Source organism: Octodon degus, unplaced genomic scaffold, assembly GCF_000260255.1.
Source record: "Octodon degus isolate 3935 unplaced genomic scaffold, OctDeg1.0 scaffold00180, whole genome shotgun sequence".
Classification (NCBI taxonomy): domain Eukaryota; kingdom Metazoa; phylum Chordata; class Mammalia; order Rodentia; family Octodontidae; genus Octodon; species Octodon degus.
The window spans coordinates 1,431,686-1,450,771 of NW_004524756.1; the positions used below are offsets into that span (position 1 = coordinate 1,431,686).

Consider the following 19,086-nt stretch of genomic DNA (forward strand, 5'->3'; position numbering starts at 1 on the left):
TTTTTTTTGTTTGTTTGTTTTGGGTTGTTTTGTTTTGTTTTTTGAGACAGGGACTTGCTGTGCAGTTCAGGCTAGATTTAAACCCACTACAGGCTGGACTCAAACGCTCAGCAGTCCTCCTGCCTCAGCCTCCCAAGTGCTAGGATCATAGGCACCCACCTCCCACCCAGTGAGGCCAGGTCAGAGGCCCTTTCCTTGCCTGCCTAGCATTAGTCGGCAGGGCGATGACCTTGCCACCTTCCTCGGCGCATTGGCTATTGGCCAGAAGAAACATTTAATTGGATTTCTTTTAAATAGCATCTGATGTTCCAAATGTAACGTGTTGGTTTCTAGAAAATAAACCAAAATACAATATCAGTAACTAACCTAGCATGATCAAGTGTAACAGCCTCCTGCTCTAAATCAGGGGCATAGAACATTCTAGCAGTATGGGGCCGAAGGTGATATATGCAAGGAGACACAGGGGTGATCAAAGTATATGGTCACTGGTTACCTTTTTTTTTTTTTTTTTTTTTTTTGTGCAGGGTCTCACTATGCAACTGTCTTAGTTACTCTTCTCTCATTGCTGGGACAAATACCCAACACTCAAAATGAAGGAAGGAAAGGTTTATTTAGCTCACAGTTACTGGAGGCTTCAGTCCACACTCATCTGGGTCCAACGCAGAGCAGCACAGAGCAGAAAGCAACCTTTCATAGTGGTGTCAAAGAGCAAGAGCGCAAGGGAGGGGCAGCAGCAGCTCATGCAGCTGGCTTCTCTTCCCACCAAGACTGCATGAGGCTCTGGGGGGACACCTAGACACAAACCATAACAGCAACTCAGACACATAGTGATCCTCCTGATTTCTGCCTCCCCAGTGCTGGGATTACAGGCTTGCGCCACCACACCCGGACTCCATCGCCAGCTCAGCGTGCCAATGCGGCGTGCAGTGCCAGGGTTCGAACCCTGGCCCCTGCACTTACCTAAGCACGCACTTAGTCTGCTGAGCTATTTTGCCAGCCCTTATGGTCACTGTTTAAATCAAAAATCTGTTGTAGCAAAATGTAAGTGTTCACACTGGGCCTGGTAGTTCACCCCTGGGACCCCAGCACTGAGGAGGCTAAGGCAGAGGAATGCTCAAGTTCAAGGCCAGCCTGAACTGGACACAAGACCCTGTCTCAAAATGACAAAAACAGATAAATACATTTAGGCATTCACTATAGTTTCTTCCCACACCTCATCTGTATCCTCATCCTCTTACTCCTGTCAGAAGCCCTCCGTTCTTAAACTGTTATTATCCCTATTAATAGTGCCACTAATAGTGATTGCGCAGAAGAGAAAGTCCGTGAACTCAGGCCCTAGAGATAAATGCTATATATAATATTTTCTGGGTTTGGGCTTCTCCCATCAGGATGGAGGCAGCCTTGTAGGAGAAGTCAACGAGGAGGGGGAGATGACTGGAGAGAAGATCGCCTACGTGTACCCTGATGGGAGAACAGCCCTCTACGGGAAGTTCATGGATGGGGAGATGATCGAAGGCAAGCTGGCCACCCTGCTGTCCGTCGAGGAAGGGAGGCCTCACTTTGAGCTCGTGCCTGGAAGTAAGTTGTGCCAGCCTCCAATGGAGGCCAGATTAGAGGCTTCTTCCTTGCCTGCCTCGCTCCCTTCTGGGGTACGTTAGTCAGCTGTGCTGCGCAGTCTCAGCAGCGCGGCCGAGGCCAAGGACAGCGGCATCTTTGATCGACTTTCTCCCAGGGGATCATGGAGGCATCAGAGCACTGCTGTTCACGCAGTGCTCCACAGAGCCGGCCCTTGGAGGTGACACAGTGTCCCTTTCACCCACCCTTCATTGACCAGCAAATCACGGAGCCAAAGTCAGGAGTGAGGGAGAGCGAAAAAGCTCAGGATGCACTTCAGAAAAAGATACTGAATAGGCATGTGACAGGGACACAGATGATTCTGATAGATAGCAGGAACTAAGAGATGGTAGCGGTAATCAAATCTGTTTGCAGTGGTTGTGGCTCCACTGTCGCGTGGTTTAACATTACAGAACCAACGCAGGCAGCTCCGCAAGGCTGTGCACACCGTGCTGCTGGTCCAGCCGAAGCTCTGAGGAGAGAAATACATGGCGGTCTCGGCGTCCATCCAGCGCCAGCCTCTCGAACAGGGCACACACGCGGCAGAATCTTTATTAGAAAAACGTGTTTCCTTTGAGAAACGCAACATGCCACACTAAAACTTTTTTTTTTTTTTGGATATAAATTTATTTTAGCCAGGCACCATGCACGCTTCTAGCCCCTACTACTTGGGAGGCTGAGGCAAGAGCATCAAGGCCAACCTGGGCAACTTATTGAGACCCTGTCTCTTTAAGTTTTTAAAAAGGGCTGGAAATGTAGCTCAGTGGCAAGCATGAGGTCCTGGGTTCAATCCCCCAGTATTTTAAAAAAAATGTAGAAAGCCAGGAAAACTCAGGATCTTGTGTCTTCAGTAGCGAAGCAGAAGAAAGCCAGCTGAATTAGTCTGATTCCTCACAAGCCGTGTCTGCATGTATTTCCAGCCCAGGACAGGTTACAAGGATAAAACAATCAGAAAGATAGTAAGTCAAGGGAATGACAGGCCTACATAGCCACTTGGAATGTGAAGGACAGTCTCCATGGGGAGTAGTCCAAAAACAGGAATTCTCAAGTCTGCATCTGGGTCTAACTTAGGTTGCTTCAAATGTCTCCATTTTTACTTTGTAAGTTAAAAATTGAAGCACTCCAAAAGCAATGTGGGATCCAGGATTGGATCATGGAACAAAAAGAGGACATTAGTGGAAAAGCTGGTGGGATTAAATAGTCTAGGATTTAGTTCATAGTAATGGGTGTGTGTTGGTTTCCTAGTTTTGACAAATGCACCATATCATGTAAAAAGCTAACACTGAGAGAAACAGTGAGAACTCTGTGCTAGTATTATAACTTTTCTGTAAAATTTAAAACTATTCTAAGGGCCAGCCAAATAGCTCAGTGGATTAAAGCGCCTGCAAACAGGCACAGGAGCCAGGGTTCGATCCTAGGGCCTGCCATGCTGATCCCACCCCCCACCTCTGGGGTGCACTGAGCCAAAGATTGAGACTGGGTGTGATAGGCGCCGGCCTGTAATCCCAGCACTTGGGAGGCTGTAAACAGGAGAATCACTTTGAGTCTGATCTAGTAGTAGTGAGACCCTGAACACCCTTAGACCCTGCCCTAAAATACAGGAAAAATAAATTAAATAAATAAATAAAACTATTCCAAAAAGGGAAATAGTCTTTTTAAAAAATAAGCAATAGTCTTTATTTATTTATTTGTGGTACTGGGGATTGAACTCAGGACCTTAGGCTTGCCAGGCAGGTGCTTATGCCCTTGAGCTATCTCCCCAGCAAGCAATAGTCTTTAAACTGTAAGCTCTAGTGTTTGTGCTTTTGACCTTTGTACTGAATGGAAACTTGTATTTTTAGAGATGAACCATGGCATAGGAACAGTCCTAATCGGTTATGCAAATTTAACATAACTGATTAAATTAGTGATCACCACTAGGGACCCCCAGCCTGGGTATGCATATTTTAAAACCTTGTGAATGACAGCATTTTTTGGTGACAAAAGCAAGAATTTAAGAGTTGGCCTATCTGTGATCCTAGCACTCAGAAGGCTGACGCTGGAGGATCCTTCTGAGTTTGAGGCCAGCCTGGGCCACATAGTGCATTCAGGGCAAGTCTGAATTACATAGCAAGACTGTTTCAAAAACACAAAACAGAAAAAAAACAAAACAAAACAAAAAAAAAAAACCCACAAAACAGAAACAAAAAAGAGTTGTCCAATTTGAATCTCAATTCTAACATTTACATATCTTAGGAAAGAATCCACTTCATTATTAAATATTAGCACCTACTGTAAAACAGCATAATGAAATATATTATTGCATTCGTGTCAGTAAGAAGAAGAAACAGATTTTGAGAACAATCATTCTCCAGGTGATGACAGTTTTCATATAATTCCTGGTTGCACAAAGCAAACACCCTCAGATTCATTCAAGGCAAAAGAAAAAAGAAAGAAAGAAAGCAAGAAAGGGCTGCACTTACTGACAGGATTCCGGCAGGCCTGAGATAGTTTCGGAAAGAAGGTCTCAAAGGTGACGACCGCGGATGCAGGGGCTTCCGGAGAACCCGGGGCTGGCGTCCTGCTGACTGGTGGTGAATCAGGTGGGTGTCACGGGGTCAGTGGGTGCGTCCTAGCCAAGGATCACAGAACTTGCGCAGAAGCAAAGGCGTGGACTCCGCGCGCGACCTAGCGAGGCAAAGCAGGACGCGTCGGGGGAGCCCTCCGCCCGAGCGCGCTGCCGGGCGCGGCCGATCGCGCAGGCGCAGAGCCTAATCCGGCCCTCGGCGCGCGGCGGGCACGAGTGCGCACGCGTGAGAAGGCGCGGAAGGGCGCGGGAGGATGCCCACACCGCTCGGATTCCGCTCGAAGCTTCGGTTTAGTAGGCCTGGGGCTGTAGTTCAGTGGTAGAATGCTGGTTTACCATGCACAGAGCCTGGGTTCAACCCTGGTAGAAAAGTAAGTTGTTCTTTAAAAAAAAAAGTTTTCTTTTTTGAACCAAATTCCTTTCGTGGTTCTCTGCTGCTCCCTGACTCCGCTCTCAGATCTCTGCCTCACTCCTTCTCTGCCTGCTTCTAGTGCAGGCAGCTTCTGCAGAAGCCTGGCTTTTGTCCAGCTTGGGCAGAGGGATCCCCGACTCCATCCCCCACCTGGAAAGCCCGCCGTTGCCGGCCACCCCAGCTCCAGAGCGCAGGTGCCAGCGCCTCTTTGTTCCTCTGGCTCGGGGTGGCGCCTTCCAGCCCCGGCACAACTCCTTAGCGAGGCCCTTCGCTGCTTCCGGTTTGGTCTTAGCCGCTCTGCCCCGCGTGTAAGCAGTTCCCTGAGCTACCTTGTCTCCTTTGGAAATACTGTGTGTGTGTGTGTGTGTGTGTGTGTGTGTGTGTGTGTGTGTGTGTGTTACCAGGGATTGAACTCAGGACCCTGCGCTTGCCAAGAAAGCACTTATTCTACTGAGCCATCTTGGTCTATTTCCTAGATAGACGCAAGCTGATTGGGACTGTTTCTAACTTACTTTGAGACATTAGTTTGGGTTTGGATTATACAAGAACACAGACCTGGTAACCACCAAAGAATTACTTAGTAGGATTATTAATAGTGTCTCGGTGCCTTAAATAATTTACTTGCAGGAGTAAACCCTCTGGTTCCAAATCTTATTTCTTCGTTTATTATTCTTCAGAACATCGTATGTCTTCATTGTGCTCTGAGAGGATTCTCAAGGGCTAATCCTTTGCTTAGGGCCAACAGTAACAGTCATAGAACTTTCTGGACTGGGGCTGGGGAGATGGCTCAGTAGAATAAATGCTTGCCTGGCAAGCATAAGGGCCTGAGTTCAATCCCTGGTTCTGACAAAATAAATAAAATTAGGGATTTAAAAAAAAAAAAACTTTCTGGACTAAATTATTGGTTGGGTTCTGAAGTACTGTTAATAGAAATGAAAGTACTTTGTTAATGCTAAATCCCAAGTGGTGCTGTTCTCTCTGATTGTGGTGAGGCTGAGTGTTTATTCTTAGGGATGGAGGCAATATCAGGCCTTAGATTTTACAGACTGAGTCAGGCATGAAGAAAGCCAAGAGAAAATTTAAAACTGATTATCCAGGGGCTGGTAAGATGGGTCAGCGGTCTAAAGCACCTGCTTAGGCAAGCGCAAAGACCTCGGCTCCATCCCCAGCACTGCATCCCATGCCAGCCCCTCCTTAGGGTGGGCTGAGCTGGCCACACACACACACACACACACACACATCATTATCCAGTTGACACAACCAGGAAGATCTGAAGATTCAAAGTAGAAGCTAAGGTGTGCATTGTTTCCCTGAAGCTCAGGCATGTGGAAGAGAAAAGGAATTTTCTTGAGTAAAAATATTAAATACACAAACTTTTTTTTTTTTTTTTTTTTTTTTGTACCAGGGATTGAATTTAGGGACTGTGCTTGCTAGGCAGGTGCTTAAACTGCTGAGCTATCTCCCTGGCCCCTAAACATCTTTTCAAGTATTTGAAGAAATAAAAGTCAAGAGGATGAGAATTTTAAGAAACAGGGAAAAAAAGAAATAGATCTGATGGCTATTTCTTAAGAAATGGAAATTAAACTAGTAGACACAGTGCTACATGCCTGTAATTCTAGCACTCTGGAAACTGAGTCAGGACAATTGCCACTTGAAGGCCAGCCAGGACAACACTGCCAGTTCAAGGCCAGTCTGGACAACATAGTTTCAGAAAGCCAAAACAGACAGACAGTAAAATCAAAGAGTAAATGTGACAACCATCTAGCTAAATGGATGAGCTGCAGTTTTGTTGGTGTAACTGCATTGAAACCTGTAGTTGCTTAGTTCTTTCTTGTCTCAGCAATAAAAAGACGTGTTTTAAATGCTCCTAGCTGGCTCTGTCCCTGCTCTGACATTTTGATTTACCTCCCAGGTTCCACGTACCACTTTGACAAGTCAACTTCATCTTGCATTTCTACCACTGCTCTTCTTCCAGACCCCTACGAGTCTGAGAGGTAACTTTTGCTTTATAGTCTTGACTGCTTGGGTAGGTTTACAGCCCTGGAATGAAGCTCTAGATAGAAAGACCACTGGGCCAGGCAAGTACACCCCTGCTGTATCCTCTTCTTAAGACTCTGGTACCACACGGGTGCTGTAGTCACTCCCTACAGCTCTGCCCAGGCCAACTTGTAACACCTGGATCATGAGGTGATTTCCTGCGTTAGAGATGACAAGATTGAAATGAAGGAAGTATAGAAAGCACAAAAACATACCAGCCTATGAGTAACCCAGCTCTGAACCTGTATTCTCACTCCCAGAGGGTCCTGTGTCCTATTTCCTGTCTGACCTGCGAGGATGATGGCAGCACTCAGAACTCCCTTCTTGGTGTGGCTTCCACTGGTAGCCTGGAGTTCTTAGAGTAAGGTGCCCTCTGGGCTTGGTTTTTCCTTTGCCTCATTCTTTGTCTCTCATTCCATTTCTGTTCCTATCTAGGAACCTGGCTTCTTTCTTGGCCTGACTGACAGGGCTGGCTGCACAGTGTCACAGGGAATGAATGGCCTCTTTTTTTTTTTTTTTAAGATACCGGGGATTGAACTCAGGACCTTGCACTTGCCAGACAAGTGCTTATTCTACCGAGCTATTTCCCCGGCCCTTGAATGGTCTCTTTTGATAGACAACTCTGGCCCAATTGCAAAGGAGAGGATTAAATCTCTTTGTTAACCCCCAAAGCACAACAGTCTTAACTGCATGGGTCAGTGTTGTCTGGTATTGTTATTGTGATGATTCTGCATAGCAGTTCCCTCAAAGCGATCAGTGGTTTACAAAAGCACACATTTTCTGTCACCCACATTGCTCTGTGGGTTGGCTGAGGTTTAGCCACTTTTGAATGAGATCTACTAGGCCTGGCCTGACTGGCCAGACTCCAGGCTTCAAGTTGGGTTCAGGTCTGTTTCAGGTGTCTTCATGCCAAGCCTGGCCCCATGGGAACACCAGCCCCAGCGGCTTGCTCTGCTGGTAGAAACTCTGAAGAGGTTGGCAGGAACTTAACTCCTGCGACTTAATGTGCATTCACCTCTGCCCAAAGGCCACAAGCAAAGCACCTCCTGTGGCCACCACAGAGTCAGGAGCTCAGGGACTGAGCTCATTAGCTTCCCAGCATTGTGACCAAACCCCTGAGACAGGTCCAGGAAGAAGGATTTATCTTAGCTAGAAGTTTCAAAGGTTGCAGTCTGGAGTCACTTGGCTGCATTGTGTCTTGGCCTGCAGTGAGACAGAATGTCACAGCAGGATATGCAGGGCACAGCAAGGCTGCCCAGATTATGGTGGCCAGGGAGCAGAGAGCTCTCACGAGCAAAAAGGGCCTGAGAACTAGGTAGAGCCCAGGAGGCAGCCCCTCCTCAAGGGCCCACTTCCTGCTCTGAGGCTCCACCTCCTCAGTTCTTAGCGTCACCCCATTGACTTGTGAATCCATCAATGGACTGATCCATTGATCAGTGCTCCGTGACCCAGTCACCTTCCAGAGGCCCCACCTCCCAACACTGCTGCCTTAGGACCACGCCTTCAGCATAGGAGCTTCAGGGGACACTTCAGATCTGAATCATCACAGGAAAGTCCACCCTACCACTCTGAGGGAGGCAACACAGGGCTGCACGGCAGAATGGCAGGCTATGTCATTCTGTCAGAGGGCAGGGCTGGAATGAGAAGTGGTAATTCAGTCCATGACATAAGAATAAATTATGGACGTGAGGGCGATCTGGCTGCGACATCTGTCACCCCGCTGATCACCAGGGTTGATTCAGTTGATCTGGCTGGCGAGGTGGGTGTCCCCTTCCTCCCTCAACGATCCATGTGCGTCCCTCCCAAAGCTGCGCACTCGGTTGAAGAGCACGATCACCCCCGATAGAGGAGGACCGTTCCTCGGTCAAGGGTATATGAGTAGCAGCGCTCCCCTGCTAGGACCTCCCCCCAAGCTCTCAAGAATAAATTCCACATAATAAAAATTACAGATGATGGGTCCTGCAGGGTCTTCCATCTGTGTCCAAAGAACTGAGAGCATGGCGTGCTCTGCTGTGAAGTCCACTCCATAATCATGAGTGCCATTTTGTCTTCTTAGAAACCACTGGTTGGCAATTTCTTGTCTAGTAAGGGCCACATAGCCAATATTTTAGGCTTTGTAGGCCATGTGATGTCTGTCGCAACTACTCAGCTCTGCCTTTGTAATACTGCCGCAGTCACAGAGTACTAACCAAATAGGGTAGCTGCATCCCATAAATGTAATTTAAAAGTCCAGGAATGGTGGTAGATAGCTATGACCCCAGCACTCAGGAGACTGAGGAACAGGCATTGTGAGTTTGAGGCCAGGCTGGACTACACAGTGAGAACCTCTCTCACCAAACCAAACCCAAGAAAACTTAACTTTAAAAAACGAACCAGAGACAGATTTGAACCTTGGGGCCTTCGTTAGCCCTCTGTTAGGAAGTTTGCGTTGGTTGTATTCTGCTGCTTGTCACTCGTTTCTGTAAAAGATTCATCCTAGGGGCTGGAGAGATAGCTCAGTGGACCAAGTGCTTGCCTGACAAGCACAAGGTCCTGAGGTCAATCCCTGGTACCACCAAAAAAAAAAAAAGGCGGGGGAGAGAGAGATTCATGCTGGGGTTGAATGAAAGCAGTCTTCCTTTGTCAAGCAGACATTGACAAATGCAGGTCTGGCTTTAATTTGGAAGGGGTTTTATCTGTCCAGTAAGATTAGAAGTTGTCATTACTGTCATTTTTTTCTGTAAAAAAAGTTTATATCAACTACTGAATAACTCTGTGAGTATACTATATATATATATGTCTCCTTACTAGAGAATTCTGAACATCACTCTTAGAAGACATAAAGCTGCCATTTCTTCCATTCCCCATGCTAAAATATTGCAGTTTAACTTCTTCCTCCCTTCCTCCTTTGGAGTACTAGGAATGAACGCTTGACTGTAGGAAGACGGTAGGACTCCATGATTGGCATAGCAGACGTGTCTCACTGAAGTCCTTGCTCGGCTCTCTTCCGCTTAGGGTGTATGTGGCGGAGTCTCTCATTTCCAGTGCAGGGGAAGGACTGTTTTCCAAGGTGGCCATGGGACCTAACACTGTTGTGTCTTTTTACAATGGAGTCCGAATTACACACCAGGAGGTGAGTGTTGAAGAAATGTGGTTGGTACCAAATGAAGTCCCTCTTGGGTTCCTTTCTACTTCACATGAAGTGGAGAGTGCCTCGGTGAGACAGGAGCTGCCCCCTAGCAGACAGCATCTACTGTGAGAAGCTGGGGGGCCAATCAGGTTGTCCCTAGCTATGTAATGATCAGGGACAGAGTGCATGGGAAGTGGAAGGTTCCCCACTTCCGTTGGTACAAAAGCCACATGATAGCCTTTGTCTTGTTAAGACAACATCTAGTTTCAAAACATTAACAATAGGGGCCGGGGAGATGGCTCAGTAGAATAAGTGTTTCTCTGGCCTGAGTTCAATCCCCAGTTCTGTCAAAAAAAAAATTAACAATAGAACATTAAAGAGTTGAATGAATCACTGCTGGCCTTTTAGACACAGTCCTGGATAGATTTCCAAAACTTCATGTAAGGTTGGCTTATTTATTCTCTTTGCAATTAACCCCTAAGCATCTTCCCAAGGGCAGAAGTTTGAAGCTTTCAGCACAGCAGGTGAGCTGGGCCCCTGCTCACTTTCTGTGAGGGGTGTGAGAGCTGGACTTGTGGCTCAATTAGTGGTGGCATTTTCTCACTTACTGCTGTGGAACAGTAGGGGGAGAGATGTGGCAAAATAGTCCTCTTACAGCCCCGCCAAGCAGTGACCAGGCGGAGGAGGGCAGTGTGCTCAGGCTGAGCGGACCTCATCCGCATTCCAGAGCTCCAGACCACCAATGTCGAAAAGGTGGCTTCCAGGTGATGCCTGGGATCCATTGAGAATCTTCTGTGTAAAAGACTTGGGGCTGGGGCTGGAGAGATGGCTCAGTGGTCTAAAGCACCTACTTGGAACAAGCTTGGCAAAGCACAGGGACCGCGGTTCAATCCCCCAGCACCACATGCCAGCCAGCCCCGCCCCCAGGTGGGCTGAGCTGGCCACACACACACACACACACACACACACACACTAAAGGAATAAATAAATAAATAATTTAAAATAAAATAAAATAAAATAAAAGACTTGGGGCTTAAAAAAAAAAGACTTGGGGCTTCCCCGGTTCCACCAAAAAAAAAAAAAAAAAAAATAAGACTTGGGGCTAGAAATGGGGGACTTGGGGCTTTGTTTTGTTTTCTGGATTTTGGGGTATTAAATAACAAGCAATCTTTTTCTTTTTTTTAATTTTATTTATGTATGTGTGTGTGTGTGTGTGTGTGTGGCCAGCTAGCCCACCAGGGGGTGGGGCTGGCTGGCATGTGGTGCTGGGGGATTGAACCGCGGTCCCTGTGCTTTGCTAAGCTTGTTCTAAGGGTGCTTTAGACTACTGAGCCATCTCACCAGCCCATGAGCAATCTTAAGAATGGAACCCAGGTATAAATGTGAAACTCATCTCTATATCTTTCTCATACACCTTAGACACACAATCAGGAGGTAACTTTTATTTTTCTTTTATTTGAGACAGGCTCTCACAAAATTTGCCCAAGCTAGGCTTACACTTGCAATCCTCCTGCCTCAGCCTCCCAGAATGTTCAGATCACAGGCAGGTACCATCATACTTGGCTTCATCTACTTCTGTTTATTTTTTGGGGGGGTGCTAGGGATTGAACTCAGGACCTTGCACTTGCTAGGCAGGTGCTTATGCTGCAGAACTATCTCCCAAGCCATTCATCTACTTTTAATCTGCCATACTTTTGGGTCTTTCTAAGGGATCCAATCCTTCTTTCCTACGTAAAGTGAGGAACAATAAGTTAACTGAAAGTTAAGCTGCCTGGCTGCCTCTTCCGACATGGAGAGGAGTCTTGGATCTCATTCATGGCTAGGATGTTCAGACCAGGAAGTTTCAGGACCCGTGAGTGAGGCTCTCTGGCTCCCTGGAGCGTGTGAGAGAGCTCATAGCCTGCTGTCCTTTCCCACAGGTTGACAACAGGGACTGGGCCTTGAATGGGAACACCCTGTCCCTGGATGAGGACACAGTCATTGACGTGCCTGAGCCCTACAACCTCGTGTCCAAGTACTGTGCCTCCTTGGGACACAAGGCGAATCACTCCTTCACTCCAAACTGCATCTATGATGTGTGAGTAGACCACGGTGCTGGGCAGGGCTGGGCCCTTGGGAGGACAGAGAAGGGCAGCTGAGGGTGTCCCTAGGCTCCTGTCAGATAGAGGTTGGTCCCCAGAGAAACTAGAGGGCTTGTGGCATGGGCCTCCAGGTTTCACGTTAAAACTCAAGATCTACACATTCCCCTCCCTGCCCTGCCCCCCCCCGCGCCGCCATTTTGTTGCTGCTGGCATTGCCTTTTAGGTTTCCTCATTCACAGGTAGTGTTGAGGCGGGAAGCTAACTCAGTGGTAGCACAACCAGCGAGTGTGACTGCTGTTGTGGGTGTGATCCCCAGCACTGAGAAAAAGGAAGGGGAGGGGTTTTGTTAGTCATTTTTTCATGGTTTGAAAAAGTACCTGAGGGCCGGGGAAATGGCTCAGTAGAATAAGTGCTTCCCTGGCAAGCGGTAGGGTCTGAGTTCAATCCCCGGTTCTGCCCAAAGAGAAAGAAAAGAAAAAGTACCTGAGCAAGACGCCCTGGAGGACAAACGCTGCGTGAGCTCCCACTTTCACGGTTTCAGCTGTGGTCAGTGCTCAAACGCTGAAGGCTGCGCAGAGGCAGAGTGTGGGGAAGGGTGTGGCAAGGGAAGCTGGGAGAGGAGGGGTCCAGAGGGGCCTGGGGACAAAGTGTGCCTTCGAAGCCACACTCTTGGGAATGGCCTTATCCAGTTAATCCCAGTTTCCAGGGAGCCATGGAGCTATGACCTCTTCCCTGGAGTTGGGGTTCTCAAGGGGCCACCACTTCCCAAAGCCTCATCCTTCCCCGAACTGTTATGCAGACCCTTCTCAACAAGGTCCCCGCCGTGTGAGCCAGGCGCAGCACATGGCATCCAAGCCACAACAACAGGGTTTAAAATAGCAGAAAAAATGGAAGCTGCAAGTAGCAGCCCACAGCTGTAATCCCAGTGCTTGGGAGGCTGAGGCAGGAGGATCACCATGAGTTCAAGGCCAGCCTGGGCTACATAGTGGGTTCAGGCTGGGCTTTCAGGGTGCAGGAAGACCCTGTCTGAAAAAAGTAAAGCCAAAACAAAAATAATGGAGAAAAGGAAATGCTTTTAAGATATGAAAGGAAAAAGGGCATATTTTCTGTGGCCTCAATCCATAGAGACCGCAGTTGGGGCATGAAGGCAGGCACCTCCGGGGTCTGCAAAAGGCACCTCAGCTGAAGGCCTCATCTTTCCCCATAGAAAAATGTTTCATCCCTCAGTCAGGTGGGTTGCAGCTTTGCCCATGGAAATCATTCCAGAGCAGGCAGGTGCCACCTCCCCAAGGCAAAGAGTGGCTGGCTTCTCGCTTAAGCACAGATTTCTGTTGTTGACCCTGATTATTGCTTTATAAGCACAGCACCAAATGCACTCAAAAAGGAAGACCAAGCACATAACAGGTGCTGTTATGTGTATCTGTGATCTCAGCGCTGAGGGAGGCTGAGGCAGAATGGCAAGTTGCAGCCCAGCCTTGGCAGCTTAGCAACTTAACGAGATGCTGGTCTCAAAATGAAAGGGGATGGGGGTGTAGCTCAGAGTGAAGGACCTGGGTTCAATCCCCAGCGCTTCCCCCCCCAAAAAAAAAGAAATTGGGGGGAGCAGTGCTTTTCACACTAGAATGTTCCAGTCAGTTGGTCACCTGGATGGACAGCGTCCAGCCCAGCAAATCCAGGGCACCAAGCTGCCCAGGTGTGGCAGGTCCCAGGTGGGAGACACCAGCTGACCTGCATCCACACAGTCTAGGGTGGGCAGAAGGGACTCTTGCGCCAGCCCCTGGGGTGCCTTTGCCATTGGCGTGCTTCGTCTGGCGCAGGAATAACCTTGTCACCCTAATGTCTAGGTTTGTCCACCCCCGTTTTGGGCCCATCAAATGCATCCGCACGCTGCGAGCTGTGGATGCCCACGAGGAGCTCACTGTTGCCTATGGCTACGACCACAGCTCCCGAGGCAAGAACGGGCCCGAAGCCCCTGAGTGGTACCAGCTGGAGCTGAAGGCCTTCCAGGCCAGCCAGCAGAAGTGAAAGGTGTGGCTTGGGCCTCCAGAGACCTGGAGTAGAAACTTGGATCTATGCACTCCATTGACCCAGTGATGACAGGACAACCAGGGACTGCTTGTGCTGTGACGTCACATCTTCTCACCTGCGTCAGCAACAACCTTCTCGCATACTAACAGGTTTGACTGCGTTACTCATACCAGATGTAAAATTAGCTAGCCTCGAAACCACGGCCCCCCCCCGAGAGGTGGCGTGGAGCCCTCGGCGCCCACAGCATGAGGTCCTCCAGTGGTTCGCGCCTAAGTCGGTACCGCCTTCAGAGATCCAAATGAGACTGCAAAAGGGAAATAGGCTTTTTGGCCACTTTTGTGGTTTTTCCATAACTTTTCCTATGGCCAATGCAAATTAGGCTGTCACTTGCATATGGGCCGTCTCAAAGTAGAGAACTACTACATCTTTATTCTCTAAGTATAGTATCATTTGCCTTTTAACCTTTGATCTGTATCTTGCAATAGAATGGCTTCGTTTTTTCCCCAGTGAGCAGAAGCCCACTTTCAAGTCATTTCTTCAGTCCTGTCCCCTACCCTAGATTCCTGTACAAGAGAAAACCTCCCATGGATTCTGCATCCGTGGCAGTGTGAGGCCTCTCTGGTTCTTTCTACATCATTATTTCATCATTATGTCCTAATAGAAAGTACTGGCTCCTAGGGCCGGCCTATTATTATAGAACTATTATTCTCGCATGTAAACAAAGGTATCTTTGCTTTCCTATGTGAGAAGAAATGAATTTCCTTTGTCTGCATTAAATTATGGAAGAGCTGTAATATATACCTTGAGAAAGAAGAGAGGACAATTAGTATTTCCCTGCAGTAACTGTGGCAATTTTGCAATATCCTCAATAGTGCTGGTAAGTTTTTCTCCTTGGGTACACTTTAAATGTACATAACCTAGTGCAGTCTGGCTTGTGGTGCAGTGCATTGAATTCAGAAGTCAAATAGCAAACTTGAATTCTAATGCAGAATGCACAAATTTCTTTTAAATCAATACTATAAAGACAAACATACTGATCACTAGGCACAGATCAAGCCCTAATGCTGAAACTCTTCCTTGTAATTTTCCAAGTCCTTCCCTGCGTCAGAGCATTGTAAGCTAAATGTTCACACCTGCGTAGTTTAAAAGCAACAGCATAAATAGCATTTCAGCCGTTTTGCAAGCCATGTGTAATCACAACTGCAGAATAAGGAGAAAACCCCTGTTTTTAGTTTAGCATACTAGATCTGTGACATAACTGGGATTGCTCTGAATGCGTTCTGAGATTTGGGGATTTTTATGAGCACCCTCAGCACACGCTGTGGTTTTTAACTTCTCACCACATGGGCATGAAGGCCGGGAACTCTGGGAGCGGCATTTGCTCTGAGCTGCAGCCGTCAGTTTGCCTGTGGTAACAGACTGTGAGCCCCAGGAGCGAGAGAGGCTGCCGGGATGGGGAGAGGGGAGCGAGCTGCTTCTTGGCTGCTCATTGCTCTTAAAAGGCCTGCTAAGGAAAGTACTTGATGTGCCCAGCTTCTGGGAGGGATTTAGCCCTGCAGGCCGGACTTGTGCCCTCCCCTTTTCCAAGGGCAGGGCTTCCTGGTCGTCAGATCCTGCTTGAAAGCTCAAGGGGATCATTCACCCAGGAAAGAAAGGTGTCAGGGCTTTCAGAGAGATCTCCCACACAAGGACCTTCATGGTGTATTTTGGTTATGAGTCACCAGGATAGGATTGCTTCTATTCTGCAGAAAGAGACCGCCCTGTAAACTGTGACCAATGAGGATCTCCAGATGTGTGTTCTGACAGGTGCTGTAAGTGTATCCCAGAGTGAATGACTGTTGTCCCCATCAGCTGGGCAGTGGAACCACATCCAAACTGTGGCAGATTCCCAGCAGTAGGGAACAAACAAATGCTGTCCCCAGAAGAGCTCGAGCCTGGGCGTGTGGGCGACGCCATGTCTCGGCACTCTTTCCGAGCTGTCCCAGTCTGACCCCTGCATGACTAAATCTCCTCTTAGCATCTTCTCTAGGATGAAATATTGTCTTGTGTTAGAGTTAGGAATAGGAACTAACTGGCAAGGGCACGTCCCCAGATGGCTTTCGTGCGGACTAACAAAACAACCGTAAGGACTGAATTTCCGGCACAAAGGAACAAGGAGTTAAGAGGCAGTGGCATGGAGGGCTTGGCACTTGTAGGGCCTACTCTTATTTCAGCCTGCCTCACCCCGGTCTCCCAGAGCAGCCAGAAAGGAAATTCATTTCTCAAGCCCTTTGGGCCCAGCCCGGGCTGGAGTTGACCTCTTTGCCCTCTGGATCTGGAGTTCATCACTCTTGAGAAACTATTTCCTTATCACCAGAAACCAGAAAAGGCCAGCACAGCCCAGTGTAACCATTTGTGACATTGAATTGAGGCCTTACGTGGCACTGGGCCGGCGGACGGCGTGTAGCTTAGTGGAAGCCCTCACCTGCATGCCTGAGGCCCTAGGCTTGACCGCCAGCACCACAAACAAAAATAAAGTTGCATTAACTGTGAACAGTGAATAAGAGTTTGTCTTAGTGAGACAGTATGTGGCACTTTCATTTAAAAAATAAAACTTTTAAGTCACTCGCTGCAAAATGCATTTAAAATCTTCCAAAAAGGGAGAGATGGAATTCTCTTGATTTGTTTTTAGTTGCCTCAAAGTTTGTCTTAAGAGTAGTGATTTAGAATCCAGACATCTTTTGTTTTAGAAAAACAAGCAAAACTATGTTGCAAGATGGATAGTTAAGTTTATTTGCCACAGATCAAAGGTTCATGAAATACATTAAATTTATACCTACTTTTGAGGTAAACATTGATAGATTTTCTTCTCTTGGGTTTTTTTTTTACCCCTTCAGGAATTTGGATTCTTGATGTCAGGATTTTGTTTTGGTTAATTTTAAAGATACCAAATTTTCAAAGTTTTCTTTTGTTAAATGTGTGCATACATATTCAAAGCAATGAAGCAATTTCAAGCCATACAACCACAGGGGTGGAAGCCCTTTTCACAAATTTTAATGTGTTTGTATATAAATAGACGTTTGTATGAAATATTTTCATGGTAGAATGAATATATTTAAATGAAGTTGAATTTACTCCAGTGCTATTTAAACACATCACAAAAATTTTTGGTGAGAATTCTCTGAGTCTGTTGAGATACAATGCAGATCAATTTTGATTTTTAAAAATCAAAGCCTACAAATCACTCTTGACTGGTGGCGAGCCGGTGGAGAGAGCTGTAGGCTTCCCAGTGCCTCCGCCGCTTCCTGGTGGTAAGTTCGGTGCTAACAGAGGTACGCTCACCTTGTGCGATCTCACCGTGGGCCCAGGGCCTGGGAGTGGGTCCAAGGCGGTCGGGACCCGGTGCGGTTATCTGGAGCACAATTTATTCGCAGGGCAGCAGAATCCGAAGCCAGACTCGGCCGGGACCCTTGGAGATGGGTCTCCAGCCACCATCACCTGCCACCCTACTGCCCAGCCATACGGCAGGGAGGCTGCCCTCAGTGGAGTTGGGGTCCAGACCCCAGGTGGGACCTCGGGGTTTCGCCAGCCACCTCTGCCCACAGCCCCTACCTCCAGAGAGGGGGACAGAGGAGCAGCTGCTGGCCAGGGCCCAGCCCTCAGCACACTTCCTGTCTCCACTCTGGATGACCCATACACCTCGGCACCAAACTTTCAACCAGAGAGAGAGAGGCGTCCTCAGATCCCAGAGCCGTGGCTGCCTCTGTCTGTGACTGGACACATGGGCTGCAGCCATCTGCGTCCCTGCAACGTGGCTCCCGGCCCTCCTGACTCCTGTTCCTGGAAAAAGCAAATTCCTTTCTAATGCCATTTGACTTGAGTGAGTTGTTTTTGTTTTGTTTTGTTTTTCCCTTTGGGTCCTGGATATAATGAAATGATGATTATGATGACAAATGTTCACTGTGTATCCTAGCAATATGAACACACATGCCAATGTATCTAACCTATCTACTCGGTTACATTTTGCATTACACTAGAATTAATCTTGATTCACAGATGGAGAAACCAAGGGACTATGGAACGACTGCTTATTGTAGAAGGAAGTTGCGTCCATGGTTCTGAGCTCCCTCCCATGGAAGTTTTTCCTCTTGGGTTTTCTGTGTTCTCTTTTAATCCTGAAATGCATTTATTAGGTTGAGAGGGTTATGTTTCTGGGGTGACAGACAGGGGTCTGCTTTCGGCTTTTGTTGAACCAAGAGCGAGCCCTATCACAGTCAACAGTCATCTTTGGTCTTTTGTGGAATTTGAACTAAATCTATGAGCCTTATTCAATACCTATAATTCTATGGTTTTTTTTTTAATTATGGGAAATTAATGGAAGATGTTTACATGAGTAATGTTTGCCCTTACTGTGTTATGAATGAGTTTTTTGTAGTGTGTCTGGGTGCATGTGCAAGAGAGTAGGAAAACTGTTTCTGAAACAAAACTTGACAAATATTTGTAATGAAAAGTAAATTTAAAGATTGCTATAATTGCGCTATAGAAACAATGCAAGTATTAAACAAAATACACAATCATCTGTCATTGTCTTTCTTTGGTCACCTGAGACCTAAAAGCAGTCATGATTTTCTTCTGATGTGCTTGCCTGTAGATCTGAATTACTGAACACACTTGGAGATTGTTTAGTGGTAGCAGGCCTGTACCGTTTCCAGAACATTCTGGGACGAGCTGAGGGGTGGAGGATGGCGAGGGCCTTGCTGTGCAGCTGACAGGACTCCACCGACTCCTGCATCACCACAAGGCTGGGAGTATCTGACTGAAAGCACAGATCCAAAGGCAATAGCAATTCATGGTGGAAAGAAAAGGTGAAAGCGTGGTGCACCACCGTGGTAGACGTGGGCTATGTTGGACATGTCTGGGCAGAAGAAACCAGGAACCTCTTCTTCCCGAATCACAGCCCCTGTACCCAGGCTCCCCTCCAGGACCCTAAGGCAAGTGACAGGAAGGCAAAGAGAACCTTAGGGTGGCAGGAACTGGGCCGAGCTGGGCCTCAGAGTGGAGCAGGCCGCAAGGCCTCCTGCTTTATTTTATCTCTCTATTGCCCGATCCCAAGTCAAAGCACACTGCTCAGGAAGGAAAGACGCTGAGATGAGGATGATGATTTGAGTCCGAACATGTTGGGGAGGCTCCTTCACCTCCACAGAGACATTCAGAGGCAGGCTCTGCGGGCCAGGCCAGTCCTCCAGGGCACAGGTCAGAT

At 47.7% G+C, this 19,086-nt stretch overlaps 1 protein-coding gene across 3 annotated transcripts in view; it reads left to right on the forward strand.

Moving 5' to 3' along the window:
- Positions 1-18,405, forward strand: part of Setd7 (SET domain containing lysine methyltransferase 7) — a 48,200-nt gene extending 29,795 nt beyond the window's left edge. The window contains exons 4-9 of one of the 3 annotated variants that reach the window (XR_002818599.1): positions 1,389-1,578; positions 6,505-6,586; positions 9,624-9,741; positions 11,658-11,815; positions 13,664-17,706; positions 17,883-18,405. Coding sequence is in view for 1 of the 3 variants with exons in the window: in XM_004643627.2 (XP_004643684.1) it covers positions 1,389-1,578; positions 6,505-6,586; positions 9,624-9,741; positions 11,658-11,815; positions 13,664-13,844 (729 nt within the window). In the remaining 2 variants the exon portion in view is untranslated. Of the gene's footprint in view, positions 1-1,388; positions 1,579-6,504; positions 6,587-9,623; positions 9,742-11,657; positions 11,816-13,663 lie in introns of all 3 variants that reach the window. The other 2 variants (XR_002818600.1, XM_004643627.2) reach the window with 2 other exon arrangements.
- The last annotated feature ends 681 nt before the right edge of the window (positions 18,406-19,086 follow it).